Source organism: Aspergillus alliaceus (assembly GCF_009176365.1).
Source record: "Aspergillus alliaceus strain CBS 536.65 unplaced genomic scaffold BDW43scaffold_1, whole genome shotgun sequence".
NCBI classification, from domain to species: domain Eukaryota; kingdom Fungi; phylum Ascomycota; class Eurotiomycetes; order Eurotiales; family Aspergillaceae; genus Aspergillus; species Aspergillus alliaceus.
The window spans coordinates 1111753-1134717 of NW_022474684.1; the positions used below are offsets into that span (position 1 = coordinate 1111753).

General features: G+C 47.7%; 6 protein-coding genes across 6 annotated transcripts; 2 read left to right on the forward strand and 4 right to left on the reverse strand.

The window, feature by feature from the left end:
• Positions 1-507: 507 nt before the first annotated feature.
• BDW43DRAFT_305414 (uncharacterized protein) lies at positions 508-1896 on the reverse strand (the record flags this gene model as incomplete). The annotated part of the gene is made up of 1 exon (XM_032045792.1): positions 508-1896. The coding sequence occupies one exon, from the start codon at positions 1894-1896 to the stop codon at positions 508-510; it is 1389 nt and encodes a 462-aa protein (XP_031906481.1).
• A 4950-nt stretch (positions 1897-6846) lies between these two features.
• On the forward strand, positions 6847-7218 carry BDW43DRAFT_258762 (uncharacterized protein; the record flags this gene model as incomplete). The annotated part of the gene is made up of 1 exon (XM_032040013.1): positions 6847-7218. A coding segment is annotated over exon 1 (161 nt), but the record flags the coding sequence as incomplete, so codon positions are not given.
• A 987-nt stretch (positions 7219-8205) lies between these two features.
• On the reverse strand, positions 8206-10070 carry BDW43DRAFT_258763 (SMP-30/gluconolactonase/LRE family protein). The gene is made up of 4 exons (XM_032040014.1): positions 9856-10070; positions 9610-9770; positions 9379-9534; positions 8206-9306 (listed from the first exon to the last, which is right to left on the reverse strand). Exons 1-4 carry the CDS (start codon positions 9886-9888, stop codon positions 8718-8720), a joined length of 939 nt encoding a protein of 312 aa, XP_031906483.1. The 5' UTR covers positions 9889-10070; the 3' UTR covers positions 8206-8717.
• A 4509-nt stretch (positions 10071-14579) lies between these two features.
• On the reverse strand, positions 14580-16608 carry BDW43DRAFT_258771 (aldehyde dehydrogenase family protein). Its single transcript, XM_032040015.1, has 3 exons — positions 16198-16608; positions 15937-16136; positions 14580-15876 (listed from the first exon to the last, which is right to left on the reverse strand). Exons 1-3 carry the CDS (start codon positions 16440-16442, stop codon positions 14696-14698), a joined length of 1626 nt encoding a protein of 541 aa, XP_031906484.1. The 5' UTR covers positions 16443-16608; the 3' UTR covers positions 14580-14695.
• Positions 16609-16658: 50 nt separating this feature from the next.
• BDW43DRAFT_258776 (EVE domain-containing protein) lies at positions 16659-19281 on the reverse strand. Its single transcript, XM_032040016.1, has 6 exons — positions 18604-19281; positions 18195-18333; positions 17817-18092; positions 17741-17758; positions 17569-17685; positions 16659-17514 (listed from the first exon to the last, which is right to left on the reverse strand). The coding sequence occupies exons 1-6, from the start codon at positions 18667-18669 to the stop codon at positions 17219-17221; spliced, it is 912 nt and encodes a 303-aa protein (XP_031906485.1). The 5' UTR covers positions 18670-19281; the 3' UTR covers positions 16659-17218.
• A 743-nt stretch (positions 19282-20024) lies between these two features.
• On the forward strand, positions 20025-22111 carry BDW43DRAFT_305418 (MFS transporter; the record flags this gene model as incomplete). The annotated part of the gene is made up of 6 exons (XM_032045793.1): positions 20025-20526; positions 20593-20670; positions 20741-21178; positions 21247-21705; positions 21771-21865; positions 21914-22111. The coding sequence occupies 6 exons, from the start codon at positions 20025-20027 to the stop codon at positions 22109-22111; spliced, it is 1770 nt and encodes a 589-aa protein (XP_031906486.1).
• Positions 22112-22965: the final 854 nt, after the last annotated feature.

The following is a 22965-nucleotide window of genomic DNA, read 5'->3' on the forward strand; positions in this document are numbered from 1 at the left end:
TCGTGATAGACGCGTATCAACTGCTATAAACAACCCAGCGAGGCGGCGGTAGGGTAAATCAATCGATGCCAATGGACATCATATCAGCATGTGCAACCGATTAGACAGGGATGAAACAAACTATAAGCAAGAATGTGAAACATTGACAGCAGAAGCAGATAAAATATATGCAGGAATGCCAGGAACCCAGTTCACACAGTTCAATAAGAGAGCCATCAGCTTTTCGCCATTTGAATAAACAAAACTTCCATGCTGATCACGCAAATGATAATTTCCTCCAATGCAATGGGATTCTCACCTCAGGCGAGATAAAATATAAGCTCAATCAATTTGGGGTGCGGGTAGTCCTGGGCGTCAGAACAAGTGACAACCGGATACCCACAAAAGAGAGAGGATTTAGGATAGAATCCGTGTATCTTTCAAAGCGCCACAGAAGCTTGTCAAAAAGAAATCAAGTTAAGCCATCTACACGACGGGATACGTGAGCTCAATGCCTTCGCTCCACAATCAAGCGCGTGTCCATGGCCCAGGGAACTGTGGCAGCGACCTTGCCTGCTGCTCATCTGCCAGAGTCCCTCGATTGGTCCAGCTACCTACTGGCCTGGTAGTTGAGGCGGCCGACGACACCCCTGCCGTGTCCACTATACGCTGTGTGGTCTCTGTAGTCGGCCAGGCCTGATGTTCACGTTCAGATGGGCGAAGGGTCCGTGGAGAGGCCGGCCTAGCCGGGACCTGGCCAGAAGGTACAAGACGACTGATATGCTCACGGTAGAAGTCCCTCTCGGAGCGATAAAAGTCACGTTCCTGCATTAGCACCCGAAGTTCTTGGGCTTGCCTTTGTAGGGCTTCGGTTTGCTTCCGGATTTCATCCTGCTGGGCCGTGATCTTCTGCTCCATCTGCAACTCGTTTCGTTTCCTATTGCGGAACCTTCTCGAGGCGTCACTGTTTGCCTTTCTCTTCTCTGCTTGACTCGAGGAGCCTGACTTTAGGTCTAGGATGCAGGGAATCATCCCAGGAAAGGGAGGGTCCGCCTGGGAATTAGCCACAACGACGGGCTCATCCCCGACGTGCTTGTGCCCTGCCACTACCGAGGGTAGTCGAGTGACCGGCTCCATCTTTGTATGTGATGCGGAATGCAAGAACGACGGTGCAGGCTGTGAGCCCGAAGCGGCAGTGGCAGCAGGAGACGACCGCCCGAACTGGCTGAAGGCCGAGATGGGTGTCGTAGGGCTTGTCTCCTGAGGACTTGGATTTGGTGTCGGGTTAGCACTTGATCGGCGGCTGTGGAAGGTCGGTGTTGAATGAACGGACACCGGAACAGACTGCTGATATCCCGCCACGGATATCGGTTGACCAGTGACAGAATCTACTGGCAAAGGTGAGCCAGGCGTCACGGTGTATAATCCCAATCGTGACTCTTTCGCCAACGGAGATTGAGAAGCGCTCGCCTTTCGGGGATACCCGACCCCCGAGTTGACAAATCGAGCTGATGGTGAGACAGGGGCGATAATCTGACGGCTTCTCATCCCAGGAGATGCCGATAAGCGTTTTGCGTGCGTTGATGGGGAAGGAAGATGTACTTGTTGGGGGGGGAGGTGTTGATGAGATGGAGATGCCGAGAACCGATCTCTCAGTGCCTCCGGACCAGTCTCCGGAAGGGGAACGGATACTGGTGGTGCATTCGTCGGGGGGTTCAGGATCGAGTCAACTCCAATGGGACGAAGCTGCGTAGAATTCAGCGGGGGCTCCACAGGGATTGACGGGTGCCATGAACCAGGGCGATGCTGCCCGCGCATAGAAGAATCCTCGTCTACAAAAGGTCTTTTCTTCTCGTGTTTCTCAGTTCGAAGGGCATCTTCTGATGAAGGGCCTGTGACTGGAGAAACTGGCGACATATGCTCCGAGTCTCTTTCGAGGGACTGCCGCAAGAGCCTGGGGCATGGCGGGGCCCCCCCTCTCTCCAGGTGAGCCGGAGACTCGGGCAGGGGGGTGCGAGAGAGGGCGCCAGTCGGTTGGGTGAGATGATAGCCAGACAGCGAATGATATTGATGAGTGGAATGCCCCGGGTTGGCGTACGGAGTGTTAGTCAACACGCTGATCGCTAGGGTCGCCACGGTGAAAGACAGAAAACAAATCGGGAGGTTAGACCTGGATAAAGACGGGTTTGTAGAAGAAATTATACAGCTTGGTTTTGGTTCTTCAGGAGAATCTCCGTGCTTGTCTTCAAGAATGAGAGGGCAAGCAAACACTACAGCCAGAACCACATTCAATCACACACGCCTGTGTTTTATATATGTAGTATAGTAGCAGTACTGCCGGGGCCGTAGATAAAACAGAAATAAGGATATATATAATCAGAAAAGATTAAAACCAAAAATAAAATGAAATCAATCTAAGTTCTTAAAATAATATAGAAAGAAAAAAAAAAAGGAACACCAGTGGAACAACGCAAGAATAGATTGTCTAAGAAGAGACAAGCAAGAGAGAGAGGGAGAGATAACTAGAATACTCGATTGGGGGACAATCAGGATAAAAATAATGATTCCGAGGATTAAGAAAGTAGAAAAGAGACAACACGACGACGATGGATATTATCTCTAATTATTATTATATTTTTCCTGGACGGAGGGATTGTGCTTCACATTCAACGCCGTTTTGACGGACCAGCAAGCAATGCAATTCTAGCGGTGTGCGAATGGGAAGTGGGACCAAAGTGATGATGGGTTTGCTTTAGACCGCAGGAGAAAAAAATATATAATAATAATAATTATAATAATTATAATAAATAAATAAGAATAAGAATTAAAAAAAATTTAACTACCCCCAAACTAAGACAAGGACCTAAGTCACGAACTGAAATTGGGGGAGACACAGAGAGAGAATGGAGTCAAGAGGAGCTCGTAGAGTTGTCCAGTGCTATTCCTGACTACCTGTTACCTGATTTAGTGTTGACCAACGTACATAAACTCCGTCTTCGAGGTACATACATACATACAGGATACCTAACCTAACCTAACCTAACCTAACCTCTGTATGTACCTAAAAAAGGTTCCAGGATCTCAATGCATGTATGGGGTCTTTGGGCCCATTCGTACATGAAAAATTTAGGTATACGCCCGGGAAAATTCCAGGGCTGTTCCCGTCGTCATTACAGTACATGGTACGGTACGGTAGGGCTTTAGGCCCATACTGTATGTACAGTACGGAGAGCAAATCACCAAAGTACCACCTAAAAGATGGAGCCCCGGGGAATCGGGAAGTTCATTTAGTTGCGGACCTGAAAGGAAGGCCAGAAGGAGTTAGTGGGAGATTCCTTACAAGTAATTAATTATTCGCTTTAATCTCCTCTGACGGTCCTGGGCAATTGAATGTTGACTGATAAACAGGAGGATGTTACACCTGAGGTGGACCTCAACTTTATTATTATGGCAAAGGCAGATTATCTTAAAGGGCAACGACAGGTCCGAAAAGCCTCATATGGACACTGAGTATACCCAATCTCCCAAAAGGGCTGCCAGCTAGCTTCCTTCTGGGGAGGGACCCTTGAGAACGAGAGAAATCACCTAAAGATTGTACCCACCCTCAAGAGCCACTCCTGAGGCTGGGAAAGATGCAAGTGAATTAAGAGGCGCCGTCACCATGGTCATGGACAGGATCGGTGGAGGCCTAAAATCACCTAGTAATTATGCTAACACCTGTACCTTTTAGGGAGTCGGGCCCGACATCCGTAGCGACCTTTCCTATCCATGTAATTGATATTGTCCATGCATACGTATGCACACTTACCGCCACGATTTGCATGGGGATCCTGAGAATATTATACTATTATTATGTATGTATGTATGTATGTATGTATGTATGTATGTATGTATGTATAAATAAAGCGTAGAAATAGGTCAAGAGAAAGGAAAAAAAAAAATAAAATGAATAAACAAAATCAAATCAAATCAATTTAAATAGTTTTCTACAAAACATTGGTTTGAACCTTAAAAGGAAGGCCATGGAATGGGTTTTCAGCTCTTCGTCTTGACTTTTTTTATTTAAGAGAGAGAGAGGAAATAAAATAAGAAGGTCTTACCAAGGTCTTGGAACTTATGGACAGAGAGCTAATGTCTCACTGCCCCATCACTTTTTCCAAAGATTCCTCGAAGTCCAAGACTCCGCAGTTACCGTTCAAGGAGAGACACTTTCTCGCCAGTAGGTCGATTGTCACGCACATCATATTCATCTCCCGGACAGGATGTATCAAGCTTTATCAACCATCTAAACCAGTTGAAAGGAATGACTGACGTAGGACTGCCTTATGAATTAGATCGACTGATGATCGAGATAGTTTCATAATACAAAGAATACTGGTAGCTTCACTTCCGGCTGAGCCTTCGAGTGTGGCTAGCTGGCAGACCAATCCGGCCTGTGCTTCTATCTGTCCACCAAAAATGATTAGGGTTGATGCTGTGAGGCAAGTTATTGCAACTAAAGGAAACCCAAACAAAGGCACCAGCCAGTGTAGAGCCGAAAAAATGGGGCGGAAAGAGGGATGGACTTCCATCCCGGAAGAACAGCTAACTCGAATCAAAATATTTCGCATGCAGGGTGCTTCACTTTGGACCCAAAGTTTGGCAAGTAGTGAGCGACAGACCGTGGTGCACTGATTGACTTTGGAGGCCTCTGTTGATCGCCGTTGCTCTTCTCCTCACTACCCTTTTGCCCCCACCCTCCCGTCATCTCTGGGGGTCCTGACAGTTTCCCTCGCAAGTCATATCGGGATGCCGGGGCTGTCTAGCTTCCTTCGATACAGGCCAGGCACCAATATTGGAGCCTATCGTCTATGCAAACACATAAATGGTTCGCTTCGGTGGCACGCTGGCCCCCTATCAGATGGATAAATCATTACGGGAGGAACCTGTTATCGACGTTCCGTCTCCTGAGTGGCCCACGCGGGGATCTGCTCGTCCATTGACGTCGTGTTGAAGCGAGACTAGGTAGAGGTGTCTCAGCTACGTCATTGGGCATCAATCGCAATGTAGGCAATTCCACAAGGTTTGTGTGGTGATCCAAACAAAGACCTCGAAGGATCCCGATGTTCGTTCCAACATGCGGATAAGGATCGCGGGTACGGACTGTTACGGCGGCGGCTACCTAGCCGTACCATGTCTCTTACACGGTCGAGGATGTATCCTTTGCACTGAGAGCCACTGATCGATCTCAACCAGCAAACGTAGCGATCTGCAGGCTATTACACAGCCCGAAACCATGCATATGAACCAGCGACTAAGCTCCCACGCATTGATTGCTTTTCCATATTGTTAGAGTCGGCTTGCACCTTGGCAGGCGAGCAAGCTGAGGCTGTGTCTCATACAGCAGCACTACATATAAAAGGCACAGATTGAATTATAATGAAGACGTCGAAATTGCTTTGCCACAAGGAGCATCTCAGTCAGATTGTTCCTCACCGCTAGTGGCTAGTGGTCGTCGTCGTCTGGTTGAATTCTATTAGCTATCTTTACTGCCGAGTTTTTTCTCTTTCTTCTTTTTAAGAAAAAGAGAGACGGAGAATTCTCGCGAATTTCCATAAAACCTGGCTATGCAATTAAGAGTAAAGCAGACGAAGGCAACTGATAGGGGAAAAAAAAAGGATTGGAAAAGTCAAAGAAAAACTTACAGGTGAGCCGACCTCTAATGTCGGTAAGGATCAGAGAGCTCCATTTTCTGCAGCAAAACAACAAATCACCTGCAGTGAGTTTGGGAAATTCATGGGGGATCGTAGGATTTTGACGATACCATTGGTCAGAGGTTCACAATTGTAAATTTTTGAATTGCCTCGGTCAGGGTTACGGAGAACTGCTCCCTTCAGTTAGTGTCGCACTGCTTAGTTCCAGTGGACTTGCCCACAGCCACCTAGACGACCAGCATCATAAATTCAGTTTCGCGTGGATGTAAAGCGTTAGTCTTCCGAGCTGCGGTCTTCATTGGAACCTGAAACCCCACGGAGAAAGGCGGTATTCAAATGGAGAGAATGATTAACGTCACGCATCCGAAGGTGGATAGGATTGTAGACAGCCAGAGTTTATTAGTTTCAGTAAATAAACTGATAGTTAACGACGGGCGATGGTAGATCGTGTGGGCCGGAACAAGACACGCCATGGTCTAGAATGACAGACAACAGGAATTTGATGGCGGGTCATGCCAACTCGACTTTACCTGGCCACATGGTCTGTCGTGCCATAGATATGCGCTATCATGTTTCTCCTCGGTATGCGAGAAAGTGTGGATAACTGCTAGGGTAGTTAGCGTATTCAAGATAGGAGATACAGCTGAGCGCGTGGCAGATTAGACTAAGTATACTTGGTATATAACGCGTACAGATTACTGTGTATCTTTTTTTTTCCACTATCGCGGGAAGTGGAGACAATATTTTATTCATCGTTTGATGTATCCGCCATATGCAAGAGTCGGAAGTTGTTTCCGTCCGGTATAATGATATCTCTGGAGGCTGTTTGGTTTAATTATAGATTGAAGATACCCGGTCTGTCGAAGATGGAACAATGAGAAGGGAAGGCGAAAGGAGAATGGGGTGGGATTATGAAGATGACGGTGGTGTATGTGAGAGAGTGGCCACAGATTGCATGTCTAGTACGAGTTCCACGAGATGTATCGGTGCCTTGTCTTTTAGGCGGCTTTCCCAGCAATGCGGTTCGCGACGGCCCCATCCGCCTAACCGTAACTTCATTTTACTGTAGGGTACCAACTACTAACGTACCATAGATTACCTAGTAGTAGATATTTTATCTACCTACTTGGATAGGGGACGCGTTCTTCCATCTTTCTCGAAGCTTTGTCGGAAGGCAGCATGCGAAGATCAGCCAACAGTTTCACCCTTGCCGCTAGCCTTGATGCATTGGGATGTGTGTGTCATATCTTCTTTACTAGAACTATTTTCCTTCGTACTATATCACACTATCACACGCCCAAAAATTTAGTCATAGGCTTGTCTTTTTTTGGCCCTCTTAGTTTTACCCTTACGCCCCTGGCTACCAAATGCACGTCTTCAGTGCCGCTGTACGCGCCGGTCAATCCCACCGATAATTGATAGCTCCAATACATCTCGTGGTACTTAAGTTTAAATGGTGAGTAATGCTTTCCTCTTGAAATTTTCGATCTCTCAGAGAGATATGGACTCCACCTAGACAAATACGTTCCATATGCGCTGTACGTACCCTAGTCTATCATACCTAACTTTACACTTCAATGTTTGTTTACTACATAGTTTACTTAATACGTAGAAAATTTGTATTTTCCTATAGAATCTAATATGATGCTAAAAAGAGAAGGGCTAATAAGAAGATAGCGAGCGAGAGAAAGAAAGAAAGAGAGAAAGAAAGAAAGAAAGAAAACAACAACAACAACAACAACAACAACAACAACAACAAAACCCCTTGCAAGATAATATTAATTGCCCCCAGCCTTCCACGAGTGTCTGCATCCTTCTGCATATCGGGGACCCACCGATAGTGTGCTGGCCCGAGGAAACCCTTCAATGGGAACTTGATATCCCTAGTCAAACTTTGGCCTAAATCCTACAGCATGTACATGCATGCACTGTCATAGGTCACACTTGCCTCCTGCCAACTTTTGAACCGGAGGGACTGAGTAAGACTTGCGCGGAACGACAACGCTACATCCGATCTCTCTGATCCTGTATGTGGGTTGCATCATCATACTTGCATAGAGAGAACAATGCCATTATGTATGATTTCTTCTGCAATTAGGGTTATTTTGCGTTTTTAGTGGCTACTTGGTATGTCAGCAGGGCTTACGAAGCTACCACCTACTGACTAGTATGTAATACCTCCAGCATACTGTACGACATATCTCAACCCCAACTATGCCGTCCTGACTTAGGCTCCGATTTTTCGAAGATATGGCCAATTTGTCCCCTCTCCAACTTGGCACAGGATAAATGTCGCTTTTCAAGGCTGAAGATTATCTTTAATCTCTCACTAGCTGGTAGAATGGATTCTTGTTATTGTTTGATGTACTTTTTCATTCGATCCCCTCCAATAGCTTGCTTAATCACGCGAGATCAGTAAATAATTTTAGACCCATGCAGGTGGAGTTTCAATTTGCCGGGTGGCTAGATTTCTTCTTCTTACATGATACATATACGAATATCTTTGATTTGCTTTTCCCATTTTTAAAAGTACGTGCATTGCTGCTCTCCCATCATTGGGCCGTCTCAAGGCTGCGGTCACTCCCGGGCCTAAAGCAAGCATCTGCAATGTCCACTCAGCAAACATCGTCAGCTTCATCGCCTCATCTTGATACATGGACTACTGCAAGGGATTACTTCGGCGAATATGCTTCTACGCCAAGATTCCAGTAACACACGGCTGACAGTCTGTCCAATAGTTCGAGGGACAAATATGCCGGTAGCACATGACTCGATGAGCTTCTGTGGAGGTTCAACTCGATCCATCCATCGGCTCTTTTGGGCAACAACTCGGGTTTCAGCTGGGAGAAAATCTCAATCCAAATCCCTTGTTTCAACGACAAGGGAGTGATCCATCCCCGACAAGCATAACTCAATCACCACCTGTCCGGTAACCTGGACCATTCCCAACAAATGGATACTACAAGGCGACGCTGGGTAGGAGATTTTTACACGCTGTGCGGGCATTGCCTTCTCCCCTACACACCTAACTATGTCACACATAAATCAGTTCGGGAATCGAAACTCATTCCTGGGCTTGCCCCTGATTCCCACATCAACCTTATAGACTCGCCCTCCATACCGGATTGAGTTCGGGAACTGCTCATCGTCGGTGTCATCCTTGGCGGTCGTGATGAGCAATTCGGTTCCCACAAATACCGGACAGGTGATGTTTCTCGTGGGGAGCGACACTTCACCGATGACCTTCCCTTCCGGCGAGATGCGAATGACTTTACCACCTCCGTAAATCGCGCTCCAGATACAGCCTTCCGCATCGATGGCAAGGCCATCTGGCTCCTTTGGCTCCCCCAGGTCAAAGTGGACTCGCCGGTTGCTGATCTCTCCGGTTTGGGCATTGAAGTCAAACGCGTAAATTTTTCCAGTGGGCGAGTCAGTCAGGTACATAGTATCATCCGCATGGTTCCAACCAATCCCATTGGGGATGGTCAGCCCTTCAACCATACGGTGCAAGCCCATATCGGGATCCAGCCTGAAGAGAATCGCCTCGTTGACCGGGGACTGCACCTTGGGATCATTCATGGAACCTGCCCAGAATCGCCCATGGCTATCGACCGCCCCGTCATTGAAACGCATTCTATTTTGGGTTAATCCGCTTAGTCAGACTCTACGGGCAGTAACTGAGCAAAGAACTTGGAAGCCTAAATACCTGTGAGCTTTTTCGGGGTCCTTCTGATCATCCCAAGCCTTAGAGATGTACGAGAGCAGGCCCGTAGCGCGGTCGAGAAGAGCATATCCATGCTTCGCAGCTACGATTATCTGGTTGTTGTAGGCATCACCAGAGTCTTTGATATTGGCTGTTACCCTAAGGTCAGGTTTCGCTGATCAGCTTAAGGTTGTCGGAGAAGCTACAACTGCAGGGATGTGTCCGTCCACGCACCCGATTGAAGCAGACGTATCAAAAGTCTTCAGAGAGTCTGGCCCTTTCGCTAAGTCCACCACATAGAGCTTCTGCTCCCAGATATCGACAAAGCGGAACTCATTCCTGGGCTCGTCATGGAACGGGCCCTCCAGGAGGGTTCCTGCGATGTCGATGTACGGCTAATGATTGAAGAGGTAAGAACGAATTCGGTATTTACATTTCTCTCACCAGTAGCAATCCCAACCACGGTGTTCAGAACATTACCTCAGAGACCGTCCACTTTTGGAACGCTGGCATGGCGATAATCCGATTAATTAACTAATTATCCCAGGAGACCGTGCTTTGATTTCAGGATCTGATCGGTACCACACTGAAGGTGCTGGATCTGGACCCCTGGACAAGGAGACGGTAGCTGGTTACTATCAATAACCTCGTAGAAACGTGGACAGTCTGAGCCGGGCGTCGCAAGTGGTAAGAAAGCCGAAAGGGAACGAGGATCGATTCAATAGTCTGACCAGATTGTCTCAAGACTAACTTATCCAGTGTCGTGGCAGTGGGTGCCAAGACCTTCCCCACCTGACTTGGATCTCTTACTCTTACAAATCCTTTTTGATACGCATAAATTCGTCCCTATCAGCGGGTCGTCCTTTACTAGTCTAGTCGCGTTGGATGTCATACATTGCTTTCCTCAGTGGATGGGATGGATTTACTTTGCCATTGAAGTACATACTACCCTTAACACCCTCTAGTCTCAAGGGTTGTTCCTTCAGGAATTGGGGCCTTTTCCGGTAAATGGGAAGAGGGTTCTACGGAGAGAGGGTTATGGAAATTACAAATAAGGGGAGGAGAAATAAGATAGAAAACAACTCTTTCTTTTTCCTTTTTTTTTTAAAAAAAAAAAATAAATAATAAATAAATAAAATAAAAATAAAAATAAAAGCGCCCCGATATTCTTAACGGTGTAGCAGGATTATTCCCCGGACCAATTGCTTCTCAAACTATTGGACCTATGGTGGGCATGATTATTGGGAAATCTGCACCAGGACACGTATCCACACAGATGGGGCTATCACACGTCATGTGAATAAGCAATGCGAGACAACAAACGTGGTCATAGAATCTACAAGTGGAGGAGAAAGAGAAGAGAAGAGGCAACCACTCAATCTGTTGCTCGATTAATCAAATCTGCCGCTTGGGATTTCCACCGTGCGCGAGTCTTGGGCGTTTTAAAAGGACCGTGGCCGCACTGCGGCAAACTTCCCGTGTTACGCCTCATTTGTTCCAGACTAGGACCTTCGGTGGGGAAGTCAGGAAACGGGGTAACATCAACAAATAGGAACTCATCCGGCTTTTCCTGCCTGGGGCTGGACAGTCTGGAAAAGAATTAGCTGCCGGTATGTCTATCCCCAAGCCTTAAGCAAGCTGCGTGACAGAATTGAGGTCGCCTTGCGACCGGAAGACTCCACTTCCTGTCCCTGGTGGTTCCTTGGTTGCAGACACGGCACGACGGCCAAGGTCCCAAGCTCCCGGACTTTTGGCGCAGCTTGCCTTACCATCTGAGTTTCTGGCGTACAGCCGTTAAATGACAGGTCTGCATTGCTGGCTGCATTGATCACCAGTTCTTTGTGTATTCTCTGAGGTCTCTGCCGCCACAAACCCTCTCCGCATTGCTAGCCTGCGGTCAGATCAGACACTCTGGGATGTCTGGGAAGCATTCTGTACCTATGAACATCCAAATGGCGAGGGAGGGAAGCGGCCCACTCAGACTGCTTCCAATTCCTTCGATGGAGCTCTAGCATGGAAGCGAGACCCTTCAATTCGGCAGTAGATAAACTACTAACGCAAGAAGGCCTTAGTGAAGGCCACAATTTAGTATGAAAAGTTTCTGTCTTCATGCCACTCTTGAATGAATGTGAGCGGTCTAGCAATGCTCTAGACGTTTAGGGTCGCATACTATACTTTGGTCCAGAACCAGCCGAGCTGGACCATCTTGTCTCTGGGGTTGATCGTCAAAATAGTGTCCAACCTACAACAGTAAACGGCAGCATCAGTGAGTTCTAGAGTGCAGCAAAGTCTACTCCGGACCGCATCACTTTTCCACTGTCGGTCTGCGATAATCAATGGTTGTTCAAGTGGATAGAGAGTTTTGGGAGGGGTGCTTTTGTTTTTTTGTTCTTCTTTTGTTTTTATTTTCCTTCTTGTCTTTTCTCCTTCCGAGGGAACAGGGAAACTTCGCAAGCGGAGTTGGCCAGCTCAAAACATTGACGCATTGTTGGGCAGTTGAGAGTACCTGCAGAGGCAATCCAGATGCCTGATATTTGATGTGATCCACCAACGCATACACGGACCAGTTACTGTATTGAGCATCTGCGGAAAATGCGGTGTAAGCTCAGGTAGGACGCAAGACCGTTTTTCTCCGTTTTTCCTCAAAATTTGGGATCCTTCTGACGGTTGCGGGCGAAGTTGAAAATCCAAGTACACGGACACTAGTCCTGATATACGTTATATATATATATACTCAAATCTTCGACAAGCCAATGTAGATGGAATTGGATAGGCAGCCTCACATGATCAATTCTTCATGCAATGCAAGACACAACCCGTAACTTACATGGTTGCTGCATGATAGGCTGTACCCGTCACGGTCGGTACCATACGGTTTCTGTTCGTTTCAGGATTCGTATCGGACGTATGTAATACCAACTTTGAACTCTGTCATTCAAAATCACACCAGATTAGACTTAGTATTTTCCTCTCATTTCTCTATCCATCTAATTATTTTTTTTTCCAATTATGATTTGTTTTCTTTTCTCTGCTGCTGCATGAAATATGCACCCAGATGAGAGCAAGATCCAACAACCTCCTCCAATGATCGGCTGGTATGTTATAAGGTGCAGTCCATAGCAAATAAAGAAGCAAAACCATCATCACGCAGCCCAACAAAAAAGCAAATCCAAATAAGGATTGCTGCATACTGCAACTAAGAGGCATCCCACTCCAGAGCTGCCACGACAGTACACTTAAGAAACCGGTGAACTGGCCAACCACACCGCAGCATCATTTATTCCAACGCTTGGCTGGTTGTCATTGGCGGTGGTATTTTTTTTTTTTTGATAGCCGCGATTTGACGCTCTTTTACTCTCTTTCTCTTTCTCTTCTTCCACCTACGGCACCGTGGATTGGCTAAACTTGGAAAATCGCTGAGGTGCTACCAGTAGTAGTACCTCCCTTCGGTTTAGGTCCCTATCCTCGGGTTAGGTACCAGGTAAGTACCACCTGACTGACCTGTACCTGTGGAAAAGGGAAAGGTGAGGTGGTAGTGATTGTTGTCGTGCAGTGCATTGCTTAGGTGTGTGTGCATTTGTTGTTGAAAGCGAGGTGGGTGACCCTGATTGGGAATCGGGCCTGTGATGTTGAGTTGTCTCTCGCTCTTCATTTTTTCCATTTTCTCATACTAGGTATACCACAGGTTTTTGATGAAAATACCCGGTAGTTAGTGGGGGTTAGTCCATTAGGTATAGGTACCTGGCCTGCACGCTGAGTTGTTTGCAGCAAAGACAGGTAGCAATCAATTAATTGTTTTTCACCCTGCATTGCATGTCGACTGGGCTTTTAGATCTACTCTTGGTTCTGCTGCATGACTCCCTTGACTCTTCAGGAAATATATATATATATATATATATATATTTATCTATATATTTAAATCTACTTAGATTATATCCATATATACGTACATATGTACATGTATATATAAGCATATATCTACAATTGTACAACCAGCATTCAATCCAAACTACATAACCCTCCCCTCCAACCTTCAAATGTCCATCCCATGTTACTATACTGTACACCCCAGATCGGCATTGGGTACCAACACATCTCACGTGCCCCCGCACATAGAACCTTCACCCAGTACCTAGCATGTACCTACGACGTACATGTATATCCCCTAGAATTAGAACCTTTAGTACTAACAATACCAACAGACCTCCCCATCCCCCCTTGTTAACTAACGAATATAAACCAATCCTCTATAATCCCACCCACCCACTGTATCACCTACATGCTTTCCCATTATAATCTTCCAAAAAAGAACCGTTACACGAACGATAACCGTTGAGTTGGACTCGGCCGGCCGTCAGTCTTTGACTCGAGTATGCACTGTACAGTCAGCATGATCAGCAGTGTCCACCCGCTAGATCTCCCTTTGTTTCCGAACGAAGAATGAGGTGTACAGAATCCCTCGGCTACGCGTGATCACTTACATATCTGATCTAAGATCTAAACCTGAACTTTATGTAGGTTGGCGATCAGACCCTTCCTGGATCATGTAGAGATCGTGGATGAGCAGGTGACGTACTGTACGTCTTGTTTGGGTCTTCTGTGGGTGGTGGGTTGAGATGGGATAGGGTGAGATGGGAACGGCATGATATACGCATGTTGGATGTATATGTGTAAGGACCACTAGATAGAGAGAGGGGGGGACAGAGGCAGATTAGGCTATGGTGTGGTGTGTGGACAGTTACCCGTATGTACAGGTGCCTGTTTTGGTTGGCATGATATGCATTTGTTTTTTGCCTTACTTAGGGCCCAGTGTGTAGGTTTAGGTGTGGCAAATAAGTAAGTTTTGGCTGGGTTGGGTTAGGCGTTAGCATGGGGTTGGGATGGTGTATGTGTGTGAAGTGTGTGATGTGTGCGATGTGTGCGATGTGTGTGATGTGTGTGATGTGTGTGATGTATGTATTATGTGCGAGGTTTTAGGGGGTAGAGGTTTGTTTGATGTAGCTAGTGGGTGGTGTCTACTACATTTGTATGTATGGGTGTGGTAAGTTATCAGGCAGGTTTTCGAGGCAGATCGTGGTGATTGTTGGTGCCAATCTGGGTATACCACGTTTTTTTTTTTTTCATTCTTCTTCTTTGATTTCGGATTATTTGAAGATATTTGCTATGATTGTTGGGTAGTATTTGGGGAAGTGGTTGGTCGATTCATTATTGGATAGCTTTTCTATATTTTTGCTGCAAGTATGATCCTGTGGATCCAACTGGCATCTGACTATCGTATATACAAACATAACACATCACAGATGAGGTTGCAGTGCATACATTACAACTTGGATCCGAGATTGACGTGAACGGCCTTTACATTCGAGTATGCCTCCAATCCGGCTTCACCGAGCTCACGGCCGATACCGCTCTGCTTGATACCACCAAAGGGAACTCGGAAGTCGCTGTCGTTGCTGCTGTTAATCCAGACCATGCCTGCTTCAATTTCGGAGGCCACACGGTGCGCACGCTCAATATCCTTGGTGAAAATGGCCGCGCCCAATCCGTATGTCGTGTCGTTGGCGCGAGTCACGGCCTCGTCCTCGGCGGTGAAGCTAGAGATCACGACGAACGGTCCAAAGACCTCCTCACGATAGATACGCATATTGTCCTTAACGTCCGTGAATATGGTTGGAGCGATGAAGAAGCCTTTGCCGTCGCCGACGTTCTTGTAAGGCTCACCACCAGCGACGAGTTTTGCTCCTTCGGACTTGCCGGTCTCGATATAAGAAAGGACTCGCTCGTACTGGGCCTTGGTGATCTGAGGGCCCTGGAAGGTGTCATCGGCGAAGGGGTCACCGACTTTGCTGGTCGCGACCACTTCTTTCTTAAAGAGCTCGATAAACTTATCGTACACAGAGTCATGGACCAGGATCCGAGAAGTTGCTGTGCAGACCTGTCCTTGGTTGTACATAATGCCGATGTGTGCCCATTTAGCAGCTTGTTCAAGGTCTGCGTCGCTGAACACCACTAAAGGAGATTTACCACCCGTTTCAAGGGTGATGTTCTTCAAGGTGCTGGCAGCCATCTTCATGACTTCCCGGCCGGTCAAGGTGGAGCCAGTAAAGGCGACCTTGTCCACATTAGGGTGGGTCACCAGAGCGCTGCCAGCAACCCTTCCGAGGCCGTTGACAATGTTAATCACACCAGGGGGAAACCCAGCTTCCTTGATGAGTGTGGCAAGGTAGAGGATGCTAAGAGGTGTCTGTTCGGCTGGTTTCATTACGATGGTGTTACCACATGCCAGCGCAGGGCCAAGCTTCCATGCAGCCATGGCAAGGGGGAAGTTCCATGGGATGATCTGGCCCACTACACCAATGGGTTGGCGGAGAGTGTAGGCGAGCTTGGCCGGTGTGGTGCTAATGGTTTGGCCATGAACCTTGTCGGCCCAACCAGCATAGTACCGAAGGGTGTTGATGACCTCAGACAGATCCTCGTTCAAGGAGACAGAGTAGGGCTTGCCTAGACAGAGTCAGTCTAAGGACAACCTCAAGACTCAGTCGGTAAACTGATGGCACCAACCATTATCCCACGTTTCAATGGTAGCCAAAGTCTCTCGGTGCTGTTCTATGAGGTCTGCTAGCTTCAGCATCAAAGCGCCCCGATCCGTTGGTGGAAGCAGCTTCCATGAAGGATCCTTGAAGGCCTTGCGGGCAGCCTTGACAGCAATGTCAATATCCTCCTCGCCCGCAGCATAGACTGAAGCAATCTCCTTTTCGTCTCTGTGAATTGCTTAGTTTTGGTTCACGGGACATGGTGTCAGTTTAGACCTGGCTAACTTACGAAGGGTTGATCGTGGCAAACTTCTCGCCTGACTTAGATGGTACAAACTCGTTGTTGATGAAGAGGCCAATAGGCTGAGAGTACTTACGCCCATTAGGGGCAGTCAACTGCAGCGTGACGTCCGACATGATGGGTGAGGAGCTGTGAAAGAGTCGACGAGGAACTGGGGAGGATATTGCTAGCCTGGAGAGAGAAAGACCACGCAGGCACAAGCGGATGAGGAGTGGAGAGGGATAGAGGGGCATCAATGCAGAGAAGAGAGGAGAAAGGAGGGGAGAAGAAGAGGGAGGGGGCCTATAAGTAAGTCCAGTGCGTAAGTGCCTCAGCTGTTGTTAAGTTGCTGAAGGGACATTCCCCGCCAGAGATTAGTAGCTGGAGAACCAATGGTAAGCTCTCGCTGGCAGGTGACTTAGTGCCCCACTTATAGGTAATCGTTTATCGGATGCACTTTCTCTTCCCAGGAAAGCCTCCCCGTTCTAGAATACTATGGTTCTCTTCCATGGTTCTCCAATAAGTTTGTCGATATATATCGGTTAAGACCATACTAACTATACTCCACCTTAGCAACCCACCACTCACCATTACATCACTCTGTATCGAGATAATATGAAACGAACCAAGGTATATCGAACGGCTTTCCCCGCCTTCTCCCCCTCAATGACCCGCTCGGATCTCTCTTAACTACCTGCAAGTGTTGATTGAATTGGTGTCTCGACTTATCGCCCTGCAAACAACTTACAGTTAGTTCCTTGGGGTCTCGACACTCTACAATCCCGGGTGAGGAATGTCACCAGGTTATGTATGACTGGGCCTTGTACATCTCTTGACTTATGATCAGTAAGTAGTCATTGAAATACCATTCATATTATTGGAACACCTCAAAACCCAGATAAAGAACCCAGTTCATTGTACAAAAGGAAGCAAGTACGCTCATGGCGAGCTTGGAGAAAGTCTCGTTCAGAGTCGCATTGGAGAGAAAGGAAATTGAACAAAAATCAAAACAGAGAGTTCATGTCGTCCTCTACTCGCTAGATTCAGCCGCGCTCTCCTCCCCCTCCGGTGATGGCTCCTTCTCCTTTGCTAATTCTAGGATGAAGTCCCATTCCTTTTTGGTAACACGACTAACGCTGAGCCGGCTCTGCTTCAGCACCTGGAGGTTCTCGAGGGGTCCTCCCGACTTAGCATGCGCTTTGAGATCATTCAATGAAACAAAGTTCTTAAACTTGCGTCGGAACTCCACGTGGACCACCTCCCATTTGGGATCTTCTCGGGAGGACTTCTCGTCGTAGTATGGATGTGCAGGGTCAAATGCAGACTCTGGGAGATATCGCGTCAGAGTGGATTTGGGTAATATACAGGATTGATACGAACCGTCGGGTGTGTGCTCTTGTACGATCTCCATCAGGCCTGCAACCCCAGGCACTCTGCAGTTGGAGTGGTAAAAGAAAGCTTGATCACCCTTCTTCATTTCTCGAATGTGATTCCTTGCTACTCGTCGTAAGCCCGTTGTTTCACATATCGCTAGCTTACTAGACACCCTTACCAGCAGGGTTCCGCACACCTAGCAGATAATTAGCATTCACTTCGCTGCAACGCAGGAATTCACAGGGAAAACGTACCATCCCACGGTTCCGGCTTGCTACGCGAGGCCAAATCATCGATAGAGAACTTAACGTCAACGCCCTTCTCTAAGCGGGATTCAGGCTCTGCTTTCATCAACCAATACGAACGGTCGGAATCATCTTCGTCGACTTCGTCCTTTGCGTCCGCCGAGTCGGATTTGGGTTGCTCTGATCTGGCCGGTGAGTTGTCTGTCCCATTCTGAGAGGGAAACTTTCGAGGACGTCCAACCGGCCGTTTGCCTTCCTTGGGAGTACTCGGTTTCGAAGAAGTGCCTGCTGTACGTTAGCGAACGACATGTCGCGTTTCATTGGAACGCGTCACTTCTAGCAGATGGAACAGAGAGCCGACGAAGGAGGCCATGGTGAAATACGAACCTGCGGTAGATGGGTCCTTACGTGGACGACCCCGTCCCCTTTTAGGGCCGGGAGGAGGCTTGGGGCCACTTCCCTCGGGGTACTTGCGAGGGCGGCCTCTCTTCCTCTTCTCTCCAGTGGTTGGATCTGAGACAGCAGCCTGGGCGAGCAATGATGACATTAGTTCGCGATTACTTGAATATACACGGGGTAGATCGCGTCTTTTCTGTTCGGGATTTTTTTTTTTTTTTCCTTTCTGTCTTTGAACAAGATGTCTCGTGTCACAAGGGATGGGACGTCTCGTCAGTGAGCGGCGGTCGCGAATTGCCTTTTATGATGGGCTTTCGCATGACGCGTTTGCTCACGTCGGACTGATCGACCTCGGGAAAAGAAAAAATGGGATTCCGCGATTCACGTCGGGGATACGCACTCTTTTGGGGGAATTGATTTCTTCGGCAACGGGCGCGCCTTCGGACTTGCGCTTCTTGACTGGCATTTTTGTTACGGGGGAGGAATTTGCGCGAGGAAAGGGTGGCAGGTGAGGGGGTGTGAGGAGAAGTCAAAAATAGAAAATCAAATAAAAGGCAAAATTGATGAGAGACAGTGTGAGCCAACCAGTCAAAAGACAGTAGGCGGGGAGGATGGACGAGAGAAACACAGCGATCCAGACGCGCCGAAGGGAATAACAATCAATCCTGTGTTAGTGTTGGGTCAGTTATCTATCGGTGGGTGTACAATCGAATGATTGTCTTAAATGTCCTTCGTCTTTTTAAGGAAAGAGAATTCGGGGGTGGGGAGGAAGGAAAGGACACTCCCACCAACCTGGTCGTGAGACTGGGTTAACTGGAGAGAAGGAAACCTGAAAACCTAAGGCAAGAACTGGCACTGGAGTTTGAAGCTTTGTTTTGCGCCCGGGGGGACGGGGGGGACTTAGACTGGACTGGACGCGACGGTGGATCTGGGCCGATCATGGTCACGTGCTGTGCGGGAGTCCAGTTTGGTCTAGTCTGGTCGGTTTTGATACTCAAGACGAATCTCTCGCTTAGTAGCGAGTTTTGGATTCATTATGTACATGTATCCTTAGAGAAACATAAGTCGAGGACTATACAACCCCAGATTACTGGAACGCATTTCTGGAGGTGGTTCGTAGTTATACAGTCAACCTCATAGTAGGTAATGGAGACTTGGATACGACTACTAGTATGTGCAGTGGCAGTATGGGTTATCAAAGTTATACGTGAGAGTATCCTGAGAAAGATGGTAAATATACGAACGACTAGAAATACTTAATAAAAAGTATTTACTCCGGATCACGTTCTGTAAGTCTGAAAGTATATAAGTGTACATTGATATTCCCTTTGACTATATTGCTGACTGATAGATTTACTAAGCCCTAGATTCAAAATGCCAGAACCTCGGATGAGGTGAACTATAAATTTTCCGGATACAACCGTCGGGGAGATAGAATCCAATGTTAAAATACATGAGTAAAGAAAGTAGAACTCATAGACTCCAGCGGTGAACTGGGGCCAGCACACAACTTCAAGAAATACTTTACAAGTCAGAAGAATAGCCTTAAGCAACTACATTCAGAGCAAATCCCTGAGTCTCCACCTTGCCTTAATTAAGTTTACCAATTAGCAAGATCGGAAACAATTGAGTCACTTGGGCTACTGATCGACACCTGATTAAAGTCTCAGACTTCGTCGTCCATCGATCTCTTTGCCAACTAGAGGAATACTTAATTGACTTACGATTCCTCTCCCCCACCTCCCCTCTTCCCACATGTGCTGGGTACTTCGTAGATCCGGCTGAGACCCAGCGAACGGTACCTAATTGGAGAAGCCAAGAATGGATTCTGCGTCCAATCGGCTATCAGATCCGGCCCTAGATGTTGTCGGGGGGCGGAAATTCTGTTTAGAGGAAGAGCAGCATGGAGGACAAACGGCCAGCTCACCAGATTCTTACCAAGGCGTTGAATATCTCTATCTAAATTTTAATACGACGTTGCCATACCCCGTGGGCATCTCTTCCCCGCAACCGGGGCAAACACCCCCACCACCATCTCCCAACCTCACCAAGTATGCTTCACCATTCTTGTGGGCTGAGTCCCGCAAGACCGTCGTCACAATTATCTCCTGCTGTGTCACAGCCATGTCGGCTTACGCCGCGGGAGCATATACCCCTCCTGCGGATGAGTTGACGGTCAAGTGGAATATTAGTAGGGTTGTGTATAACCTGGGGATATCCTTGTATACTTTCGGCTTCGCCGTTGCTCCCATGGTATTGGCGCCATTCTCGGAGATTAATGGGAGACGGCCGATCTTTGTATCCAGTGGTCTAATTTTTACCGGTCGGTTCTTCCCCCTTGCACAGCGTGACTTAAGGAGAGACTAAGATTGATATCTCTGGTGGATAGTGTGCTTGATTGGATGTGGTGCTACGGAATCTTTTGCTGGTATGCTTGTGGCAAGGTTCTTTCTTGGTGTTGGCGGATGTAAGTTAAAGTACCTCTCGCGCTGTACTGCACTTTGGGTTTGCTAGTTAACGCTGTTTGCCCACTACAGCCACCTTTTCGACAATGGTGGGAGGTATCCTTAGTGATATATATCATACGGAACACCGCAATGGCCCCATGTCGTGCTTCTCCGGGGCTGTCCTTTTTGGCACTGGCTTGGGACCACTTATTCCGGGGTTCATCGATTATCGCGCTAATTGGCGCTGGATTCATTACTCCCAAGCCATTGCTTCCGCGGTCTTAATGCTTGTCCTGCTTTTCTTTCTCAAAGAAACCCGGGGGAGCGTGCTCTTGAGCCGGAAAGCTAAAGCCCTCAATAAATACTACGATACGTTGGAAGGCGCAGGCTATTGTGGCGTTGTGTTCAGCCAGGGAGATGATCTAAAGGGGATGCAACAAGTTAGACGCATAAGGTGGAAGGTTAAGAGTGATGAAGAGCGTGAGACTTTAGCGAAGATGATCACCATCTCTTGCTGCAGGCCATTTCGTAAGTAGGAAAATTTCTTAATTCTATGAGAGATGCCGCCAGTACTCATGGCTGACGGAACCGTTAAGACCTTCTGCTTACTGAGCCGGTGGTATTCTTCTTTTCGCTCTGGGTCTCCTTTAGCTGGGCGGTCTTATATCTCCAGTTCATCGCAATTCCCATCGTCTTTTCGACCAACTATGGTTTTAATGTGGAGCAGACCGGGGCCGTTTTTGCAGCGGTCTCGATCGGTGCACTACTAGCCACACCTTTGAGCATCTACCAGGAGAAACTCGCTACGCGGGTGGGTAAAATGTCAGGCACTACAGAAGGGCGTCTTTATTTCACATGCATTGAATCTATTCTGCTGCCCATTGGGTTATTCTGGTTTGGATGGACATCCTTTCCCTCGGTCCCGTGGATTGTGCCGACGCTGGCAGTGGGATGTTCAACGATCGGCATCTTCTCTATTTACTTAGCCACTTTCAATTACCTTGCGGATACTTATCATCGATATGCCAGTTCAGCGATCGCTGCACAGTCTTTCTGTCTGTCCCCCTCCCATCCCCGACAACAGCTATACATGATGCTGACGGAAGCCATTACCTACCAGGCCGAAACGTTCTTGGGGCTGTATTTCCGTTAGTCACCAATGCCATGTTCAACAATTTGGGTTATCCAGCGGCCTCCAGTCTCCTTGGGGGGATTGTAAGTCAGGAATTCCACCAACTGGAAAGATGTGCTAACCTCGACCAGGGTGTGCTGTTGACGATCGTGCCATGGGTCCTAGCATTTTATGGGCCGCGAATCCGCGCTAGAAGTAAATTTGCGAGTGTACGAGGCCTTAGTCCTAATCTTCGACAGCCCATTGCTAAACAGCTGCTAGGAAATCATGAATCAACATTAGAGATGCCCAATATCAGCGCCTGCTACAACATCCAACCCGGCATCTGAGCAAGAAAGTTATCCCGCAAGTTCGGTGGTCCTATACGTCGTCTTGGTCACGTTGCAATCTATTGTATTTGGAGGCCATAAAGATACCCACTCGATCCTTATTTAGGGTGCCTTCAAGCCCCAGTAACATCCTAGCAAGGTTCAGATCGCGGGGCTCTCATGAAGATAAAAAAAAATGGCAGGCGCCCGAGCAAGAAGCCATCATTTTTATTTGCTCCCGGATAAAGTTTATGCACTCAAGGTGATCTCGTGTACATAATCGTTGTATATTAAACAATTGTCCTGGCGATGACATACCTAGTACTACATAAAAAGGGGTGGGTCCTTAATCTAACTTAAGTTACCGAGCCTTCTAAAATGCCGGTCAGGGGTCCCTCGGGATTCGCTGATGCTGTTTGTCCGTGCAGGGGAGCTTCTTTGCAATTCGGCCCCCTTCTAGGGTTCGTGCAACATCTTGGATTATCCCTTGCAAAGATATCAAGCGTATGGCGGGAGGTGATGTGCAGAATTGCGCCATCTTTCAAAGTATCCATTGGCCGCAGGTCAACCACATTGTCGGCCGAGCTTATTCTTTTCTTGTCAGCAGTCGGCCGATAAACTCGGCTGAGGGGCACATAGTCGTAGAGGGGTACATATTCACAAAGCCCTGGCGATGAAGTCGGGATATGCCAATGCGTCCCAGCACAGCTCATGGGGAGTTAAATATTTAAGGTATGACTTGGAGAAATCCGGGGTTTAGAACGGACTCATACTTCCATCACATTCCTCGGAACGAACCATTGCCCATCTTTGACGGGACGGTTCCTCGGCGGGTCCTGGCGTACCATTGGAGTCTTGAAGATGTAGTCGTGTCT

Bases quoted from the DNA above. Each gene is read 5' to 3' on its own strand.
- BDW43DRAFT_258763 (XM_032040014.1), bottom strand. From the start codon at position 9,888: ATGCCAGCGTTCCAAAAGTGGACGGTCTCTGAG. The intron at 9,535-9,609 runs GTGCGTGGACGG...ACCTGACCTTAG, and splicing joins GATACGTCTGCTTCAATCGG to GGTAACAGCCAATATCAAAG. The intron at 9,307-9,378 runs GTATTTAGGCTT...AACCCAAAATAG, and splicing joins GACCCCGAAAAAGCTCACAG to AATGCGTTTCAATGACGGGG.
- BDW43DRAFT_258771 (XM_032040015.1), bottom strand. From the start codon at position 16,442: ATGCCCCTCTATCCCTCTCCACTCCTCATCCGCTTGTGCCTGCGTGGT. The intron at 16,137-16,197 runs GTAAGTTAGCCA...AGCAATTCACAG, and splicing joins TTTGCCACGATCAACCCTTC to AGACGAAAAGGAGATTGCTT. The intron at 15,877-15,936 runs GTTGGTGCCATC...GACTCTGTCTAG, and splicing joins CATTGAAACGTGGGATAATG to GCAAGCCCTACTCTGTCTCC.
- BDW43DRAFT_258776 (XM_032040016.1), bottom strand. From the start codon at position 18,669: ATGCCAGTCAAGAAGCGCAAGTCCGAAGGCGCGCCCGTTGCCGAAGAA. The intron at 18,334-18,603 runs GTGCGTATCCCC...TTGCTCGCCCAG, and splicing joins AAATCAATTCCCCCAAAAGA to GCTGCTGTCTCAGATCCAAC. The intron at 18,093-18,194 runs GTTCGTATTTCA...AACGTACAGCAG, and splicing joins TAAGGACCCATCTACCGCAG to GCACTTCTTCGAAACCGAGT.